The 16,892-nt window shown below is 40.2% G+C and overlaps 1 protein-coding gene across 1 annotated transcript in view; it reads right to left on the bottom strand.

Annotated features, from left to right (window-relative positions):
* Nucleotides 1–4,443: 4,443 nt before the first annotated feature.
* Nucleotides 4,444–16,892, bottom strand: part of LOC129702337 (relaxin receptor 2-like) — an 88,724-nt gene continuing 76,275 nt past the window's right edge. The window contains exons 16-19 of the mRNA XM_055644090.1: nt 15,840–16,069; nt 13,129–13,539; nt 9,667–9,882; nt 4,444–7,998 (exon numbers count right to left, since the gene is read on the bottom strand). Coding sequence (XP_055500065.1) covers nt 7,820–7,998; nt 9,667–9,882; nt 13,129–13,539; nt 15,840–16,069 — 1,036 coding nt within the window. The 3' untranslated portion in view covers nt 4,444–7,819. The remainder of the gene's footprint in view (nt 7,999–9,666; nt 9,883–13,128; nt 13,540–15,839; nt 16,070–16,892) is intronic.

Below are 16,892 nucleotides of genomic sequence, written 5' to 3' on the forward strand. Positions count from 1 at the left end.
GATCATAGATCCTCACCCACGTGACCGCAAAATTTAACTGGGGTACAAACGTCACTTCCAGTACATGTTATTGATGCTGGAGACGCGCACTTTCAAACCCGTTAAAAACCGCGAAAACGGCCCGTTTTTGAGCTGTAAATAACTGTGCCAGTCGGGGTGACCGCGAGGCACAGCTATCTTACTTTAGAGTCCAGAAGATAAAGAAAAACGAAGGTAAAGACAAGAGAGCGCTGAAGGGAAAATAACAGCGGAAGTTGTTGGCCGTGCAGATATAAAGATCGAAAATATCGGGAATTATCGCGTTTGCTCACTGCATTTCATCAAAACTAAGGCATTATTGATGTTTTGATGAAATGCAGTGAGCAAACGCGATAATTCCCGATATTTCTCGATCTTTATATCTGCACGGCCAACAACTTCCGCTGTTATTTTCCCTTCAGCGCTCTCTTGTCTTTACCTTCGTTTTTCTTTATCTTCTGGACTCTAAAGTAAGATAGCTGTGCCTCGCGGTCACCCCGACTGGCACAGTTATTTACAGCTCAAAAAGGGGCCATTTTCGCGGTTTTTAACGGGTTTGAAAGTACGTGTTTCTAGCATCAATAACATGTACCGGAAGTGACGTTTGTACCCCAGTTAAATTTTGCGGTCACGTGGGTGAGGATCTATGATCCAGTGACCTTTCGTGAAATCACCCTATTACTTCATCTTTTTGGTAATTCAGGGAGTGCTGGCTTTAGTTACCCTATCATCCTTCTCTTGCAAATATTCTGCAATGGAGCTGAAATATCATCCACTGTTCAAATACAGTTTTGCCTGCCAAATTTTGATTTTAATTTGACTGGGTCAGATGAGTTCTCATTCCATTGAAATGGCCCTTCCCCATTCCCTATTTTTACATCGGAGTGGTCTATATAATTTTCCATAGCTATCTTAAATGTTAAACTATTACCTGAAAGTCCCCCTTTGATACCTGCTGCACTTGGTCTGGCTCATTTGCCAGTATCAGCCACGTATCTGTTTAATTGAGCCACAAAGAAATTCCTTCCGAATTTCCGTGCTTCCGAAACTCCTCATAATGTTACTTTTGTGATTGCTATGCCAGGATAGTTCATGTCGCCATTATCTCTACTTTGACCCTAGACTCTATGCTTTTGCATATCTCTGCGATTTCCCTGTAAATCTATTCCTTCCCACTAGTTGCCAGATCATAGAAACGCATTGGTTTTGTAATTGCATCCTTATGGTTTCTTGAGTCTAAACAGAGACATTCTCCTCAAGCAATCCAGGACATCTCTTTCCAGGACTCTAATACTCATCAATCAATACTGTCATTTCCCCCCTACTATCTTTCTTTGTCTATGATTTCTGAAATATTAGAACCCGTTCTTACTCTTTTTTTTTCCATAAACTAGGTTTTCTTATTCCAATTGCATTGCAATTCCATCTGGGTAATTAAGCTTTGCAACCCTGCAATTTTGTAAAATAACATTCTTGTGTTCACAGAGTGAATTATAAATCTATCTTAACTATTTTTGTACTCTCTCTTTATCTGGTTCTGTCTGCAAAGTTTATTTTTGTTGCTCTGGTTGTATTTTTTGAAACCTCTCCCAATCCCTTTGCACAGTTCTTATCATTTGCAAAGCTACCTTCCAAATTTGTTTAAACTCGATTTACAGTCCTGACCAATCTTCCTGCAAGGGCATTAGTCATAGAGTCATGGAGTCTTACAGCGTGGAAACAGGCCCTTCGGCCTAACTTGCCCACACTGGCCAACATGTCCCATCTACACTAGTCCCACCTGCCTGCGTTTGGCCCGTATCCCTCTAAACCTGTCCTATCCTTGTAATACTTGTCTAAATGTTTCTTGAATGTCATGATAGTACCCGCCTCAACTACCTCCTCCGGCAGCTCATTCCATACACCCACCGCCCTTTGTGTGAAAAAGTTACACCTCAGGTTCCTATTTTCCCCTGCTAAATACCTGGACCACCAAAAAGACTTTGGTTTAAAGTCTGCCTGGTCTTATTCAAATTTCCATAGCATCATGCCAGGGATTCACCATCCAGATACTGTGCCAATCAGACCAATAGTAGTATCCAATATTCCACTGGATTCGTTAAAGATTTGAGGCCTAAGGATTAGGGTGGGAAGAGGAACGTTTGTTATTTTCTGGTAATATTTTGATTTAATTTACCATTTGACATGTTTCTAATGAACCTTTGTACTGTGCCATTCTCAACACCTTGCCCTGCAAGGATGCATTCTCAGTCCCCCTACTATAGTCCCTATACACTCAACAGCGTGTGGCCAAATTCAGCTTTAACTCTATCTACAAGTTTGCAGATTACACCACTATGGTGTCCAAGATCACAAACAATGATGAGACAGTGTACAGGAAGGCGATAGAAAATTTGCCACACATGGTGTCAGAACAACAATCTCTCTCTTAATGTCGGCAAAAGGAAAGAACTAGTTATTGACTTCAGGAAGCACGGTGAAGTACATGCCCCCAATCAGCATCAATGGTGCTGAAGTGGAAATAGTTGAGAGCTTCAAATCCCTTGGAGTTAATATTACCAATGATCTGCAGTGGACCAACCACATTGATGCGACTTAACTAAGTTAGATATAGGCTCTATTATTTAGTACCAAAGTTCTACGTTTTGATTTAGTGTAGTTCCCTGTCATGTTTTACTACATCAAAACTGCTATGCATGTGCTACTATTTTAAAACTCCCACGAGAATCCATATCTTAATTGGATTGTTTTTATTTTCCAAATCAGCAATAAAGGGCTAGGGAAAGATTTGTAAGAGGAGTTAGAAAAATCCAAGGCTTCATTTCACTGTTATTGTGTGTCTTCAGGAGGTCTAGAGTGGTTTTCCTGCACCAGATCTTTGTCCACAGGATATGTGGGATCTGGGAGGACAGAATAAGATATAAAACTAGAAGTAGAAATGCAAATGTACAAAGTCTAGAGATCAGGTAAAGTATTAAGTAGTTTCTTTATTGCAGCATATAATACAGCTGGTACAAAATATTTTACAGTTTTGCATGAAAAAAATAACACTTTGCATTAACATTTGCACACAAATAATATTGCCCTAACTCTAAAGCTAAGAATTACAAAGCGCATGTATACAGCATTTACTATCATGTACTATATTGCTTGAAAGAAAAAACATGTTTAGTAATTTAGGCCACAAAAGTTTGTATAAAAACAATGATGTTGTGCTGTAAAAGTAATTAGAATGTGCAGATTCTAATAATTCATATTGAGGATAGGAAAAGAAAAGTATTATGAATGTGCTTGTGTGAATTCACCACCTTATGGACAATGTCAATTCATTAGAGCAATTTTAAAATGCTTAATTATTGCATCTCAATTCTTTTTCATAACTATGTTTAAAACTTCTAATTGAACCTGAAACGGCTGTCACGTGTATAATTTCCTTTAAAATATAAAAATTAGGAAAATATATGCAAAGGTCATTCGGTCAAATGAGTCTGCCCCTTTTAGCTAGCTGTTGACCACTAGCCTTGACTTCTCTCTCCCACTTCTCCGAGAAAATGCATATTTTTTTATACTCATAAATGGTGTCAAGGAATTATTCTGACTGCTGCTGTGTTTTAAAGTACCCCCTCCTTGTACCCATTCTAAATTTGAGATCATCTGCTGCCGATATCCTGTTGCATCCCCCCAAGTCACGGTCAACAATTGACCCTATAGTCCCTCCATAAACTGTATGGCCTTCTTTAAGATGATTGTTAAACCATATCGATGGCCACACGATTGGTGTCCTGCGCTTTTATCTCTTTTCGAATCTGTGTGAAATGCAGTGACTTGCAGTGTTTTTGCCGTTAAACGTGTAAAATAAATATCATTTGTTATTGTTTATGTGATTTGCTTGTCTGCATAACTAAAGGGCCCGTCCCACTTGGGAGTCATTTGCGCATCATGCAGGTGGCGCGCAAAGATTTTGTGAATCCCAAAATCCTGGGGCGCCACGAGCGTGCACGTCACGACGCGCGCATCGTGCGTCATGACACGTAAATGATGTCGCATAAATGACGCGCAGATAACGCCCAAGGGGGACAGGCCCTTAAATATCATTTGCTTGTCTACATAACTAAATGCTTTCCCTAAATTCTGGTTTTGTAATTTTTCAAAAGCACATTAATCTTGAGGGAATTGGATTCAATGGCCCCCATAACTGCACTCATTTCTTGTGTATTAGTATTGGGTTATTATTGTCACCTCTACCGAGCTACAGTGAAAAGCTTTTCTTTGTGTGCTATACGATCGGGTAGAACTTTATTCATCCCAGGAGGGAAATGTGTCTGCCAACAGTTCTAAAACACAACAAGATTCATGAAAGATGAAATTAAAGTGACGAGTGAAAAGTCCAGGAATGGCGATGGGCAAAGATTGGTGATTGGGGGGGTGGGGGAGGGGGAATCAGTCTACCCCATGACTGAAGGGGGAGGAGGACTTGTACAGTTATCCAATTAAATCTGATTATACTATACTCTAATTGCAACATAGTTGCCTTCAAATCTTAGTTGCACCTCAATTAAGAAGATGTAACGTTTTCAGTTCTCTCTGGTGATAATGGTTATTTGAGATGTATTTAGACTTAAATGTAGACAGCAAAATTAAGAAGTGCCTAGATGATAGCACAATCTGGAATGTGATAGAGTGAGAAACTCAACAGGAATGTACCAATGGGGTGATCAGATGGGTGGCGACCATCAAATAGAATTCAGTCTGGAGAAGTTCAAGGTAATGTATTGGGGAGAACATACATAAGGAAGAGGCACACACTCATTTGCAGAAACTGAGATATGTAGAGGAACAGATGGAACTTGGACTGCATTTTCCACTAATTCCTGAAGGTTACTGGACAAATAAATAGCTATGAAAACTTTTACAGCTCATTTTACTTCATTGGCCAGGCACAGAATTTAAGAACAGAAAAATCAAATTAAAAATGTATAAATCTCTCAGCGGGGCACACTGGAATATTTGTTTTTGGTCAACATTTTTATAGTAAGGAAGGAATTGTAATAGAGTGGATTCAGAGGAGATTCGTGACTATGTTTCAAGGTCTGTAGAAGTCTGCTTATGAGAAATTCCAGTAATTAAATCGATATGGAATAAAAAGATACTCTATCTGCGTCCATGAGTTAACAGGTTTTTTTTTAAACCTAATTTTATCCTTTGGGGCCATTACGTGGTTCAAGAAAGCAGCTAACCACCGCCTGGTCAATGGCAATTAAAGCTGAACGATAGTTGGATGTTGCCACATCCCTTGAATGAATAAAAAAAACATTGTTTTGGAGGAGCGGGTGTTGTTCATTTTAAAACACAGGAGATTGAGTAGAAGTGTTATGAAAGTCTCGGGTATAAGGCATCAGGGAAGCCCGGGTACTCTCCCAATTTAAATTTCACTTTGTTGTATTGCAGAATGCAGAGTTGGTTCTGCAAACCTTCCTTTTTAATCATCTGGACCTAGCTTAAAATAACTACCTGCAGCTCTATTGCATTGCCCGATAAGGTGTTAACATGCGCAGACAGGATCCTGTGTCAGTTTTGACCTGGAGACTGCTATCTGCAAGAGTAGGAGCAGTGGTACCACAATTAGCCTGAATGCGAACAGAATAATTCCATCACTTAAGAATTCTATGGTCTTTGCCCTTTGCATTCCACCTTTCCCAACAGCATATGTGGCCTTACTGTTGTTATCAGTGGACTGGAAGAACAATCATAACATTAAGTTAGTGGAACTAATTGCAGCCGAGAATAAGCAATGTTGTGTTGTCCTTTTAGACTCTCCTTATCAAGCACTGTTGAACAAAATGGAACGCAATTTTGTTTTATCTGCGTTATTAATCGTTCTAATCCACAGAGCCGATTCAAACCACAATGATGGATTTTACCCATAATTGCTCAAATTTCAATCTGGCATCATGTACACAAACTAAGCATGAGTAATCCTTTCAAAACTGACTGTGCATGTTCCAATGTCAGCCCCTTCACATGTACTCTGTTCAGGTTCGGACTGTATCTTCCTGTTTGGTAATATAATTCATGTGTCAAGTTTCTGCTCACATACAGTATGTACTGGACGAAAAGAACATTTTGCTATTGGCACAATATAATTCCAGCAGTTGGCAGCACAATAACAATGAGCAAGCACATGAAATGACACACGATTACACAGCAAGAACAAAAAATTCTAGCATTTCTTGGAATAGGTCTCTGGGTTATAACTCACAAGCCACTGGATAAAACTTTCATAAATTCATCACCTTCATAAATTACCATGAGCTTTAAAAACTGCACATATAGGTTAAAATGTAATACCTGTTAACATATTGTCACAAGGAATAGTAATAAGTTCATAAATTGAAAAACAGGAGCAGTTCAGTCCCGTCTAGTATAATAAAAACATTTACAATAGAAGGTTTTACATGCACAACGCACATCTAGTAAAAAAGAATAGTTTACTTTTAAGTAAGTTGCGTACAATTCAAGTGCGACGTAATATTACACCACATAGCAAGTGGAAGAGAGAAATTCACTTGAGATTAGTGCCACACAGTTTGTAAGTTTCTCAATATGAGAACCTGTTCATGTTCACCCTTTAAGAAGGAATGTCCTCTGTAATCGGACACTCTATAAGTCATCTACATCTCACTGCCAGTTCTTCAATATGTCTACCGCAATTTGGTTGAGCTGACATATTAACTGAGCATGAAGGTAGACACAAAAAGCTGGAGTAACTCAGCGGGGACAGGCAGCATCTCTGGAGTGAAGGAATGGGTGATGTTTCGGGTCGAGACCCTTCTTCAGACTGAAACGTCACCCATTCCTTCTCTCCAGAGATGCTGCTTGTCCCGCTGAGTTACTCCAGCTTTTGTGTCTACCTTCATTTTAAACCAGCATCTGCAGTTCCTTCTTACATATCAACTTAGCATAGCAGCTCACACTTGATAGCAGACCAAACAGTTATTGTTGAAGTGATATTTGTATAAGATCATGGAAATACACATTTTAACACTCACAGTGCAAACCCACGTCTGTACAAATGCCATTCGGTCCTTCCACAACATTATGTTGATATACTGTACATGGCACATCCACAGTGTCAATGTTTAGACATTGACAATGTGTGTGATATATATGCTTAGTATGAAATTACTAAGTCTGAAAAAATGCTTTTCCTCAATTGGTAATGTCCAAATTTATTTTACTGCCAGTTTCGCTTTCAAAAGCAAAGATAGCTGTACAGTCTCTGTATCAATATTGTATGATTTGGTGGTGAAAAACAGTGGCACAATTGTGTATGATGATTTGGGAGGGACACTGAGCAATTTCATGGTCTGGAGCTGGTGAAAGGGTGGAATAATGCATGCCAACTAATAAATGGAGGGTGCCTCACCCCTTTCCTCCCGCACTCAGTGCACGCTAAGTTGGTGGTTTGTACATCATAATTTGTTAGGCAGTAAAGGTAACAGATGTTGCACTAATCCATGGGAAGTTGTTAGAGACGTGGTCACCAGGAATAGTTGCGTTACACAGTGATTATTTGTCCAGACTTGATATACATCTCCCACAGTTCAGCGATGGGATTATGAAATGTGGTGCTAAAGCTCCCTCGAATTATGCTGTCAGATGTGAGTCTGTTACACAGTGATTGCTCTTGCCGAGATGGTAAGCCTCATTCAACGTTGTAATGATTGGCCACGTTACAAACCACTCATTTCGGAAAGTAAGATGGTAGCACTCCCTCGAGTGAAGCTCTTGCGGGCGGCTGCTATACATTGCTCGTTTGCGTGCTACTTGTGAGGCTCTTTGTTGGCCCAAGAAAATCTTGGCTCTGCAAACACTGCTTTAGCTTTTCCTGAAAGGATGCAGTTGTAATTGTGTAGAGGATTGGATTCAGGGCACTGTTTATAGGCAGAATGAAGATTACAACCCAAGATGTCACGTTACCTGTTAACAAAATAAGAAAGAATAAGTTACATTTTCTATAAGGAATAAATGAACGTGACATAATACATTCCTGGGGATAGAATAACTCAAAGGATTTTCAGACAAAAATAATTAAGAGTTGATTACACACAATCTGTAAACTAATTAGAAAATATCACTATTTGGCATAACAACTGCATGATATTTTAATAACGTTATCTGGACTATCTGTGCTGACTAACTCCTTCCACAGTGTTACCTTTGAATAAATCTTTTATTAAATGCGGTGATTTTCTTTACTCTTTGGGCTGACATCAGTTATCGGTGTTGATGATGAGAATTATCATTTCTATTTTGTGGGTGAATGATAATATTTCAAAACTGTGTAACAATCTTTATCCAGTTTTGTATATCTGTACTGGTCAATTAGTTGGCCTTCTTTGGTTATACTGTTTGTGGCTTGTTCATCAGAAATAAATTTTGCTGTCTGCTTTTTATTAAAACCAAATAGATCAAATGAGGTGACTATTAATGGACAAAGGCTGAGTGGTCCTTCTTTACCAGCTTTGCTGCCCAAACTGGCAGAAACGAAGGCTTCGCAAGCACATGGACTAAAGTCTTCCCATCTGCTCCTGCTGAGTGCCAGTTCCAGGAAGTGTGCTTCAGCTATACCTCTCCAGCCAGTGGGGAACTGGCCTCCCAGTGGATGACTGGGCCTGCGAGCACACTCATAAAAAGGGTGCAGTGGGAACAGCGGCTGGTGAGTTTGGGTGACACGTTTGTTCAGTTGAAGCTGCCCCAAATAATGATAACGTATAATAATCACTATCTGCAGAGGTTATTTTCTTTAAGGTGTTTGGAAAATATATCAGATTTGTTGCTTTGCATCTTTGCATAAAATTATCCGTCCTGTTCGAATCAAGTGAATCAGATCACAGTGATGGCTCCATGGTCAGGTAAAACAGTATACAAATGATTTCTGACGCTCATTCAGGAAGAGTAAAACATATATAAGACATGATCGTGCGTAGATTGTATTATAATAGCTATATGTTATGGAAATTTTCCATACCACCAAACGTAAGAATAAAATGGAGGCCACAGCATGTACAAACCTATCTGAGATCATATTTCAAGGGAGACTCTAAAATGGATGCATACAAGTTAAAAGAGACTATAAGGCTTAGGTCTGATAGGTCTGATGCTGAGCATTTGTTAAAGTTACAAAAACTCAAGGCATCTTGTGGCAGAATATTTTAAAATCATTGAGGCTGATACACGTAGATGATGTCGAGTTATGCTTGTAATAAGGCTCGTACCACGACGTAAACAGAGTATATCTTTAATCTGTACAACAGCAGCAACAGTAACAGCCTCGTGTGTAAGGCCAGGCAACTCCCTAACTGCCCACACCCTGGGTTCCAGTCACATCCGGTTACTGGAGCTTGGCTTCTGGCACACAGGGTCCTAGTGCCCCTCTGCTCAGCCTTACACTATTATTGCATAATACCACAGATGACCAAAGGTTGAGTCAAGGGGGGGGGGGGCGATTTACAGGGCACATAGAAAAACAAGTCACTCCCCAAAGCCCCAGGCAGAAGCACCATCTCTACTCCAGTTATTGCCAATTGTAGCAACACAGTCAGTTCACAGGTAGCGGCACAAACTTACCCAATTTTGATTTCTTACCTGGTATTTCTACTCTGAGTAGAGATAGTATCTTCAATAGAAAGATGGGGATCCAGCAGAGGAAATCAGTGAACACAATGAAGAAAAAACGTTTTGCAATCGCCACCTCTCTGGAAAAAAAACTCCTCTCAGCTGACTGTGCTCCCGTCTTATGGATTGAATAAAACATGCTGGTGTAGGAGAAGACTATGATGAAGAAAGCTAGTAAGTTCAAACCTACAAGAAAACACGCACTGTTAGGAATCAAATAGACTCGAGCGAGTAGACCCTGTGGTCTGTGGGCCACAAGATCACATACCATAATGTAAAACTGCATTCTGACAATATGCTGTGCCAGCAGTTACATGTGGCAGAATAAATCTTCAAAAATGATGGCCACAATTAACGTTCATTAATCACAGTTTGACTGAACTATTTGGACTGACTAAGATCTCGCAAAATGTCAAATGCAATGTTCACCGTGACACTGAAAGATTAAGGGTGGAGGCATCAACATGAATTGTAATATAAATCTGTGGAGCTTAAATGTACTATACACAGTACAAGCTTTGAGTTATGGACAATGCACTATAACTTGCTGCGTCCTCCAGGAGACAGTTGATGCTAATGCAAGTTACATCTAGATGGGACAGGTGATCAAAGAGAAAGGTTTATTAAGAAAAGATTTTTGTTTTCTATGTGACCATTTTGTATCAATAGCATATATTCAATTTTCATGCACATTTACAGGTAAATATAGAGCTGCACTTAAGTAAATCCAATCTAAAAAAGACACAAAGTGCTGGAGTAACTCAGCGGCCCAGACAGCTGTCTGAAGAAGGGTTTCGGCCCGAAACGTTGCCTATTCCCTTCGCTCCATAGATGCTGCTGCATCCGCTGAGTTTCTCCAGCATTTTTTGTTGTTGTTTTTTTGTGTAACTTATCCTCTCTAAACAACATGGACAAGTGACGGTTCAGGTCTGGACCCTTCTTCAGACCTTGTGATCTATTTTTCTCTGTGTAATGTTAAATATTACATTCTTAAATTCTTTTTTACATATCTCCAGAACAATAATTATAAGGAAGGCATGTTATCCTATAAATAGCCAGGCTCATTGATATCCAGGATGTAAAATTAGAGGGCACTCCTGTGGTTTTATCGTTTATTTTGGAATTGAATTGAATGTTTATGGAAGAATGAGGTCCCATCCCTTCCCCTCAGCTCCACCAGTTCCTCCCTCTCTCGTCCGTCATTCTGGAGAAAGATCTCAACCTGAAACATCGTTTGTCCAGTTTCCTCCACAGTTGTTGCATGGCCTGCTGAGTTCCTGTAACACTGATTTTTTGTTTGCTGGATATTTACGGATATTTGCACAGAAAAACAACATCATCGACCTTATTCACTAATAAGAGATTTTTTTAAACCATGCTCAGTCTTTTGTTATATGTTCCTTCATGAGATACGGAAGTCACGGACATTTATTGTCCAATCCCACTTGGCTCCTGAACTGAGTGGCTTGCCATTTATTGTTATTTTTTTGTATATGGAATATGAGTTTTGTCACCAATATCAACACCTATTGTCTAGATTTAATGGTCCCTAAACTGGGGAGGCAGTTAAGAGCCAATAACATTGACATAGCGAGATTCACACACAAGCCGGATGTGACAAGAAGAACTGAATGATGGCGATGAACCTTTTTTTGATAATGGTGACATCTGAGAAAAAGTTTAAAAGGAATTATTAATTTTAGTTTAAATTCCTAGACAGCTACAGCGGGTTCAATTTATAATCAAACTATAGATATCAATGCCAACACCAGAGGCAAGAGATGCTGGAAGGAACTCAGTTGGAGGAAGTCAGCAGCATCTGTGAATGGAGAGGACTGGCTGGCAAGTCAGCACCAATGTACGGTTTCAACACAAACCATTGACCATTCCTTTCCATGCTGCTTAACTCGCTGTGTCCTCCAGGAGATTGGTGATGTTAATGCTAATTGCATCTAGATAGGACAGGTGATCAAAGAAAAAGGTTTATTAAGAAAATATTTAGCTTTCTATGTGATAACCAGTTTCACTCCACGCTCACATCTTTCCTACAATATCTTTGGCTTTTAATGAATGAAACAGGCTCGCATTTGGTAACGTCAAATGCCATTTGAAAGTCTAAACACACTACATTTGCAAGTTCTCCTCGATCAACTGTTACATCCTCAACAAATTTGAGCAAATTTGTTAAACATGATTATCCTTTAATACAACTATGACTTCCGCCAGAGACTAAGGACATGTTATTTGAAATTAGCTCATCTGTTATCTGATATTTACAATTAACTCCATGGTGAAGACTAACGCAAAAAATAATTTTGCATATCTTCCATTTCTTTCTTTCCTTTTATTTATTCGCCAATGTTGTCTCTATGGAGAAATAAATAGGACGATTCGGTCTCACACTTACCTTGCTATTTATATATCCATTGTTTGATTGGATATTCTCTCAATATCTATGCGCTTCCTTATTAGCATTTCAGTCTTTTATGGCTGGCTCCTAAAAACTTCCACTGGCCACCACGAGCCCTGTCCTCTTTATATATTTTACTTTTCAATTTAACATTATCCTTGTTGGCTATTGTTCAATGTCTCTACATTCGCTGGAAGGAGAAGCAAACCAATGTAGAAACAAATAACTGCAAATACTGATTTTGAAAAGACGACACAAAGTTTTAGAGTAACTCAGCAGGTCAGGCAGCATCTCTGGAGACCACGGAGAGGCAACGTTCCGGGTTGGGAACCATCTTCAGACTGAAAGAGGATGAGAACTTCTTCAAGGTAAGTATACATTGAGCAGATTTTGCAGTAGAACTGTAAAATGTAGAACGCAGGAACTGCAAATGCTGGTTTACAAAGAGAGAGACATAAAGTGCTGGAATAACTCAGCAAGTCAGTCAGCATCTCTGGTGAACATGGATAGGCAACATTTTGGGTTGGGACCCTTCTTCAGACCTCTTCAGCCTGAAGAAGGAGCCCGACCCAAAACGTTGTTTATCCATGTTCTCCAGAGATGCTTCTGGACCTGTTGAGTTACTCCAGCACTTTGTGGCTTTTTAAGATAACCAACCGCAGCGTCCTTTCCCAAGCCAATCTCCCCAGTCATGAGCATCTAGTTACCCTCAGTCATTTGGTGGGCAGGCCACGTTGCCCAACATCAGGGTCCTGAAACAGAAACTATATTCTGTGCTCTATCATGGGAGATGATTATCAGATGAAGAGTCCCATCTTACAAACTACCAACAATTGCGTACATTTTCTTGGGAGTTGTAATGAACAATAACAAATGCAGCAAATGTTTAGTACTTCAGTGGAAGTTGAACGCTAATTTCTCAGCAGAATTTGTTTTGAATAATACAGGTTTTCTCACTTAATGGGAAATTGCTCTTTCCTACAAATCCATATCAAAACAACAGAAAACAAAAATTGCTTTACCCAGAAATATTCCGGTAGAATATCCTCTTGCTCCAAGATTCTCGAACTGATCAGAATAAAGAGGGAAGCACACTCCATTCTTTCCGTAGTAATTGCCAAACAAGGACTTGTTCCACAGTGGGATGATTGCAATGATGAAACCTGCAATCCAGATTAATATCAGCGTTGACATGGTCTGCCGCTTGCCTGGTCTATAGTGATTGAATGGGAAGACAATGCACATGTATTTCTCTAGAGTCATGTATGTCAGTAGCATGACAGAGACTTCAGTGGAAAGCATGGCCAGTGCACCAATAAGCTGGCATTTTGTGCTTTCCATCCACTGGTGGGCATGTTTGTTATATTCCCCACGGTACTTAACATCAAAGGCACCAATGAGGAAGAGATAGACTCCCATCAAGCAATCGGCACCTGTGAAATAAACACAAAGATACATTGAGAAAGTTGCTGCCTCTGTGGAGCGCTGGAGCACTCTTCAGGATCTCTTAAAGTCCTATGTGTTTTACAACTGACAGATTTGCCTGGAAGTTGGATGGCACCGGGCCTTATGATTCAATTTCAATAAGATCGTACTTTGATCTCTTCCAGATCCCCCGTGCATCTGAGGTGCAAATGCAAGGGAGGAGATCAGCTATGTGGTGAGGTGCAGCACATCCATGGGCTCAAACCAACCACCACCTTACAAACCCTCTCACACACTGACACTGATTACTAACCACCCACGGATCCTTCATGCAACCTTACCCAATCTAACGGCTAACGGCTCACCCATAGCCATCGCCCAATATCTGCCAGCCCAAACAACTCTTCTCCGTCAACTGATCCAACAAACAGTCCACCCTTCCTTAATGATCAACTTCTCCAGAATTGTGCCCATTATCTACTTCTTCCCAATTCTCAAATACTTTGTCATATTGATTGATTGAGGGGGGATCTTATAGAAACTTACAAAATTCTTAAGGTGTTGGACAGGCTAGATGCAGGAAGATTGTTCCCGATGTTGGGGAAGTCCAGAACAAGGGGTCACAGTTTAAGGATAAGGGGGGAATCCTTTTAGGACTGAGATGAGAAAAACATTTTTCACACAGAGAGTGGTGAATCTCTGGAATTCTCTGCCACAGAATGTAATTGAGGCCAGTTCATTGGCTATATTTAAGAGGGAGTTAGATGTGGCCCTTGTGGGGTCAGGGGGTATGGAGAGAAGGCAGGTACAGGATACTGAGTTGGATGATCAGCCATGATCATATTGAATGGCGGTGCAGGCTCGAAGGGCTGAATGGCCTACTCCTGCACCTATTTTCTATGTTTCTACATATCAATCCCAACCCCAAAATGACCCACTTCAAACTATGCATCCCCCACCACCCTTCCCCCTAAACCTCTGGGAAAGACCTGCCCAATCCCTCTTCTGATAGCCCTAAACCCTTAACAATTGCTGCTGCTCCTTCTCCCAATGTCCCCAGACATCTAACAACCTACCTTCACCAACTTACCCCTGCCAAATCCCCGGCAACTATTAATTCTCCCCCAAACTCCTATCCTCTGCTCATGCCTATGATTTCAAACTTCAATTTCAGATCCCCAATACATCCAACATCGAACTCAACCAAAAGGCAGATGATCTGCATAAAACTGGAGGCTTTAGACGTCAAGGCAATAAAGTGTTTTTACTATTGAGGTGTAGGATAAATGCTGCTAATAAAGTTCACAAACCGTCACAATGAAATAAATAATCAGACCATTTGATTTTGGTTGAGAGATGAGTATTAGCTAAGGTGCTGAGTGCCCTCCTACACTTTTCCGAATAAAGTTTTGGGATTGTTCACAGCCATTGTTCACCTCCACTGCTGTGCAGTCCAAGGCTCCCCATAGCTTGTGGCTAGACCTTCCTTAAGGTAGTTTCCTGGTTTGCTCCCGTCCCAATCTCATTATCAATGCTTACAGGGCAATCGTGCCCAGCTACTCTTTGCTGGATCCTGATTGACACTGCCCATGCAGTGCTTACCAGGTGCAATGGGATCTCCAAGCCAATATTTCTTTGTCTTTGGGATTCTCATAATTGTCTGGAATCCTGGGATGGCACAGCAGTAGAGTTGTGGAACCTGTCTTGTCTTCCAGCGCAAGAGACCCAGGGTCGATCCTGTCTACAGGTGCTGTCTGTACGGAGTTTGTACGTTCTCCCTGTGACTGCATGGGTTTTCTCCATGTGCTCTGGTTTCCTCCCACACTCCAAAGACGTACAGGTCTGTAGGTTAATTGACTTCTGTATATTTAAAATGTCCTTAGTGTGTAAGATAGTGCTAGTGTACGGGTTGATCACAGGTCGGAGCGGACTCAGTTGGCCAAAGGGCTTGTTTCAAGTCCAAATCTGGAATCCTGTCTCTTGCATGTTGAATTTCCAACAGAGTTTGGGGGAAGAGTCCTGAGCTGAAATGTCACCTATTCATATTCTCCAGAGATGCTGCCTGACCAACTGAGTTACTCCAGCACTTTGTGTCTTTTTTTTTTGTAAACCAGCATTTGCATTTTCATGTTCCGACAGTTTGTTATTGCCGGTTGAATCATATTTTCCCAGTCGCATTAAATATTCAGCTTTTTGGCATTATACTAGTGTTAACTATGTTTTTCTTAATAATTCTATCTATACATCACACAATCTCCAGCTAGTTATGTTGTACCATTTATAAATCAAATCTTCAGGCAATACTTACAGCAGAGTGATTTGATAGAAAGGGTGTGTAGCCTGTTTTCTGTTTTAATGAACGACCTCATGCAGATAACAAAGACGTTTCCAAAACAAATGATGAATGCCACAAACCACACAAAGATTCGCAGAATGGTGCTGGCCAACAGGTTTTCAAAAGACGAGATTCCATCTGTGTTTGGTTTGCAGCTCCGAACATTTGGGGAATATTTGCAATATTCAAACTTATTAAAGTATCTAGCAAAATTAAAGAAGTACATTAGAACATTTCTGGCATGCTGCAAATTCCTCCTATGCTCCCTTTATGCTTGAAAAAGTGATTTGTTACCCAATGTCACCCTGAGAACAATACATTCTTTCAGTTCCAACCGAATACTCTGTTAAGTAAGATTGTCGCATACTCCGAGAAATTATGAATCTCAGAAGGGGATATTGGCTCATTGTTTTGTCTACTACAGTTAATTAACCTGTCAAAGCTCGTTCTTCATGCCTGTATAGAGTGATCACTTAGGTCATTTACTAAAAAGCATTCGCACTGCTAAAATTCCAAATGTATCAGCCCAATGAAAGAGAAGAAATAGCTGGCACGAATAATAACGTAAATAACTTCTAATGTCAAACTGTGTAGACCTCAAATAACTCCTGCAAAATTTGTACAATCTAGCAACATTTATATGGGGTATAAATTAATTCTGTAGAATGAGATACAATTAGTTTCTTTATAAATCTATGTTTATGTGAAATTTGTTTAATACTTCATTAATTTGATCTTTGCTCCTGACACACCACCTTGCAGTTAAACTAATTGGTTCTTATGATATCAGCTCTGAGAAAACAGAATAACTTTAACCTTAGATGGACACAAAATGCTGGAGCAACTCAGTGGGACAGGCAGCATCGCTGGAAAGAAAGAATGGGTTACGTTTTGGGTCGAGACAGAAGGGCATCGACCTGAAAGGTTACCCATTCCTTCTCTCCAGAGATGCTGCCTGTCCCACTGAGTTACTCCAGCATTTTGTGTCTATCTTCGGTTTAAATCAGCATCTGCAGTTCCTTCCGA

The sequence above is a fragment of the Leucoraja erinacea genome, chromosome 12 (genome assembly GCF_028641065.1).
Source record: "Leucoraja erinacea ecotype New England chromosome 12, Leri_hhj_1, whole genome shotgun sequence".
Taxonomy (NCBI): Eukaryota; Metazoa; Chordata; class Chondrichthyes; order Rajiformes; family Rajidae; genus Leucoraja; species Leucoraja erinaceus.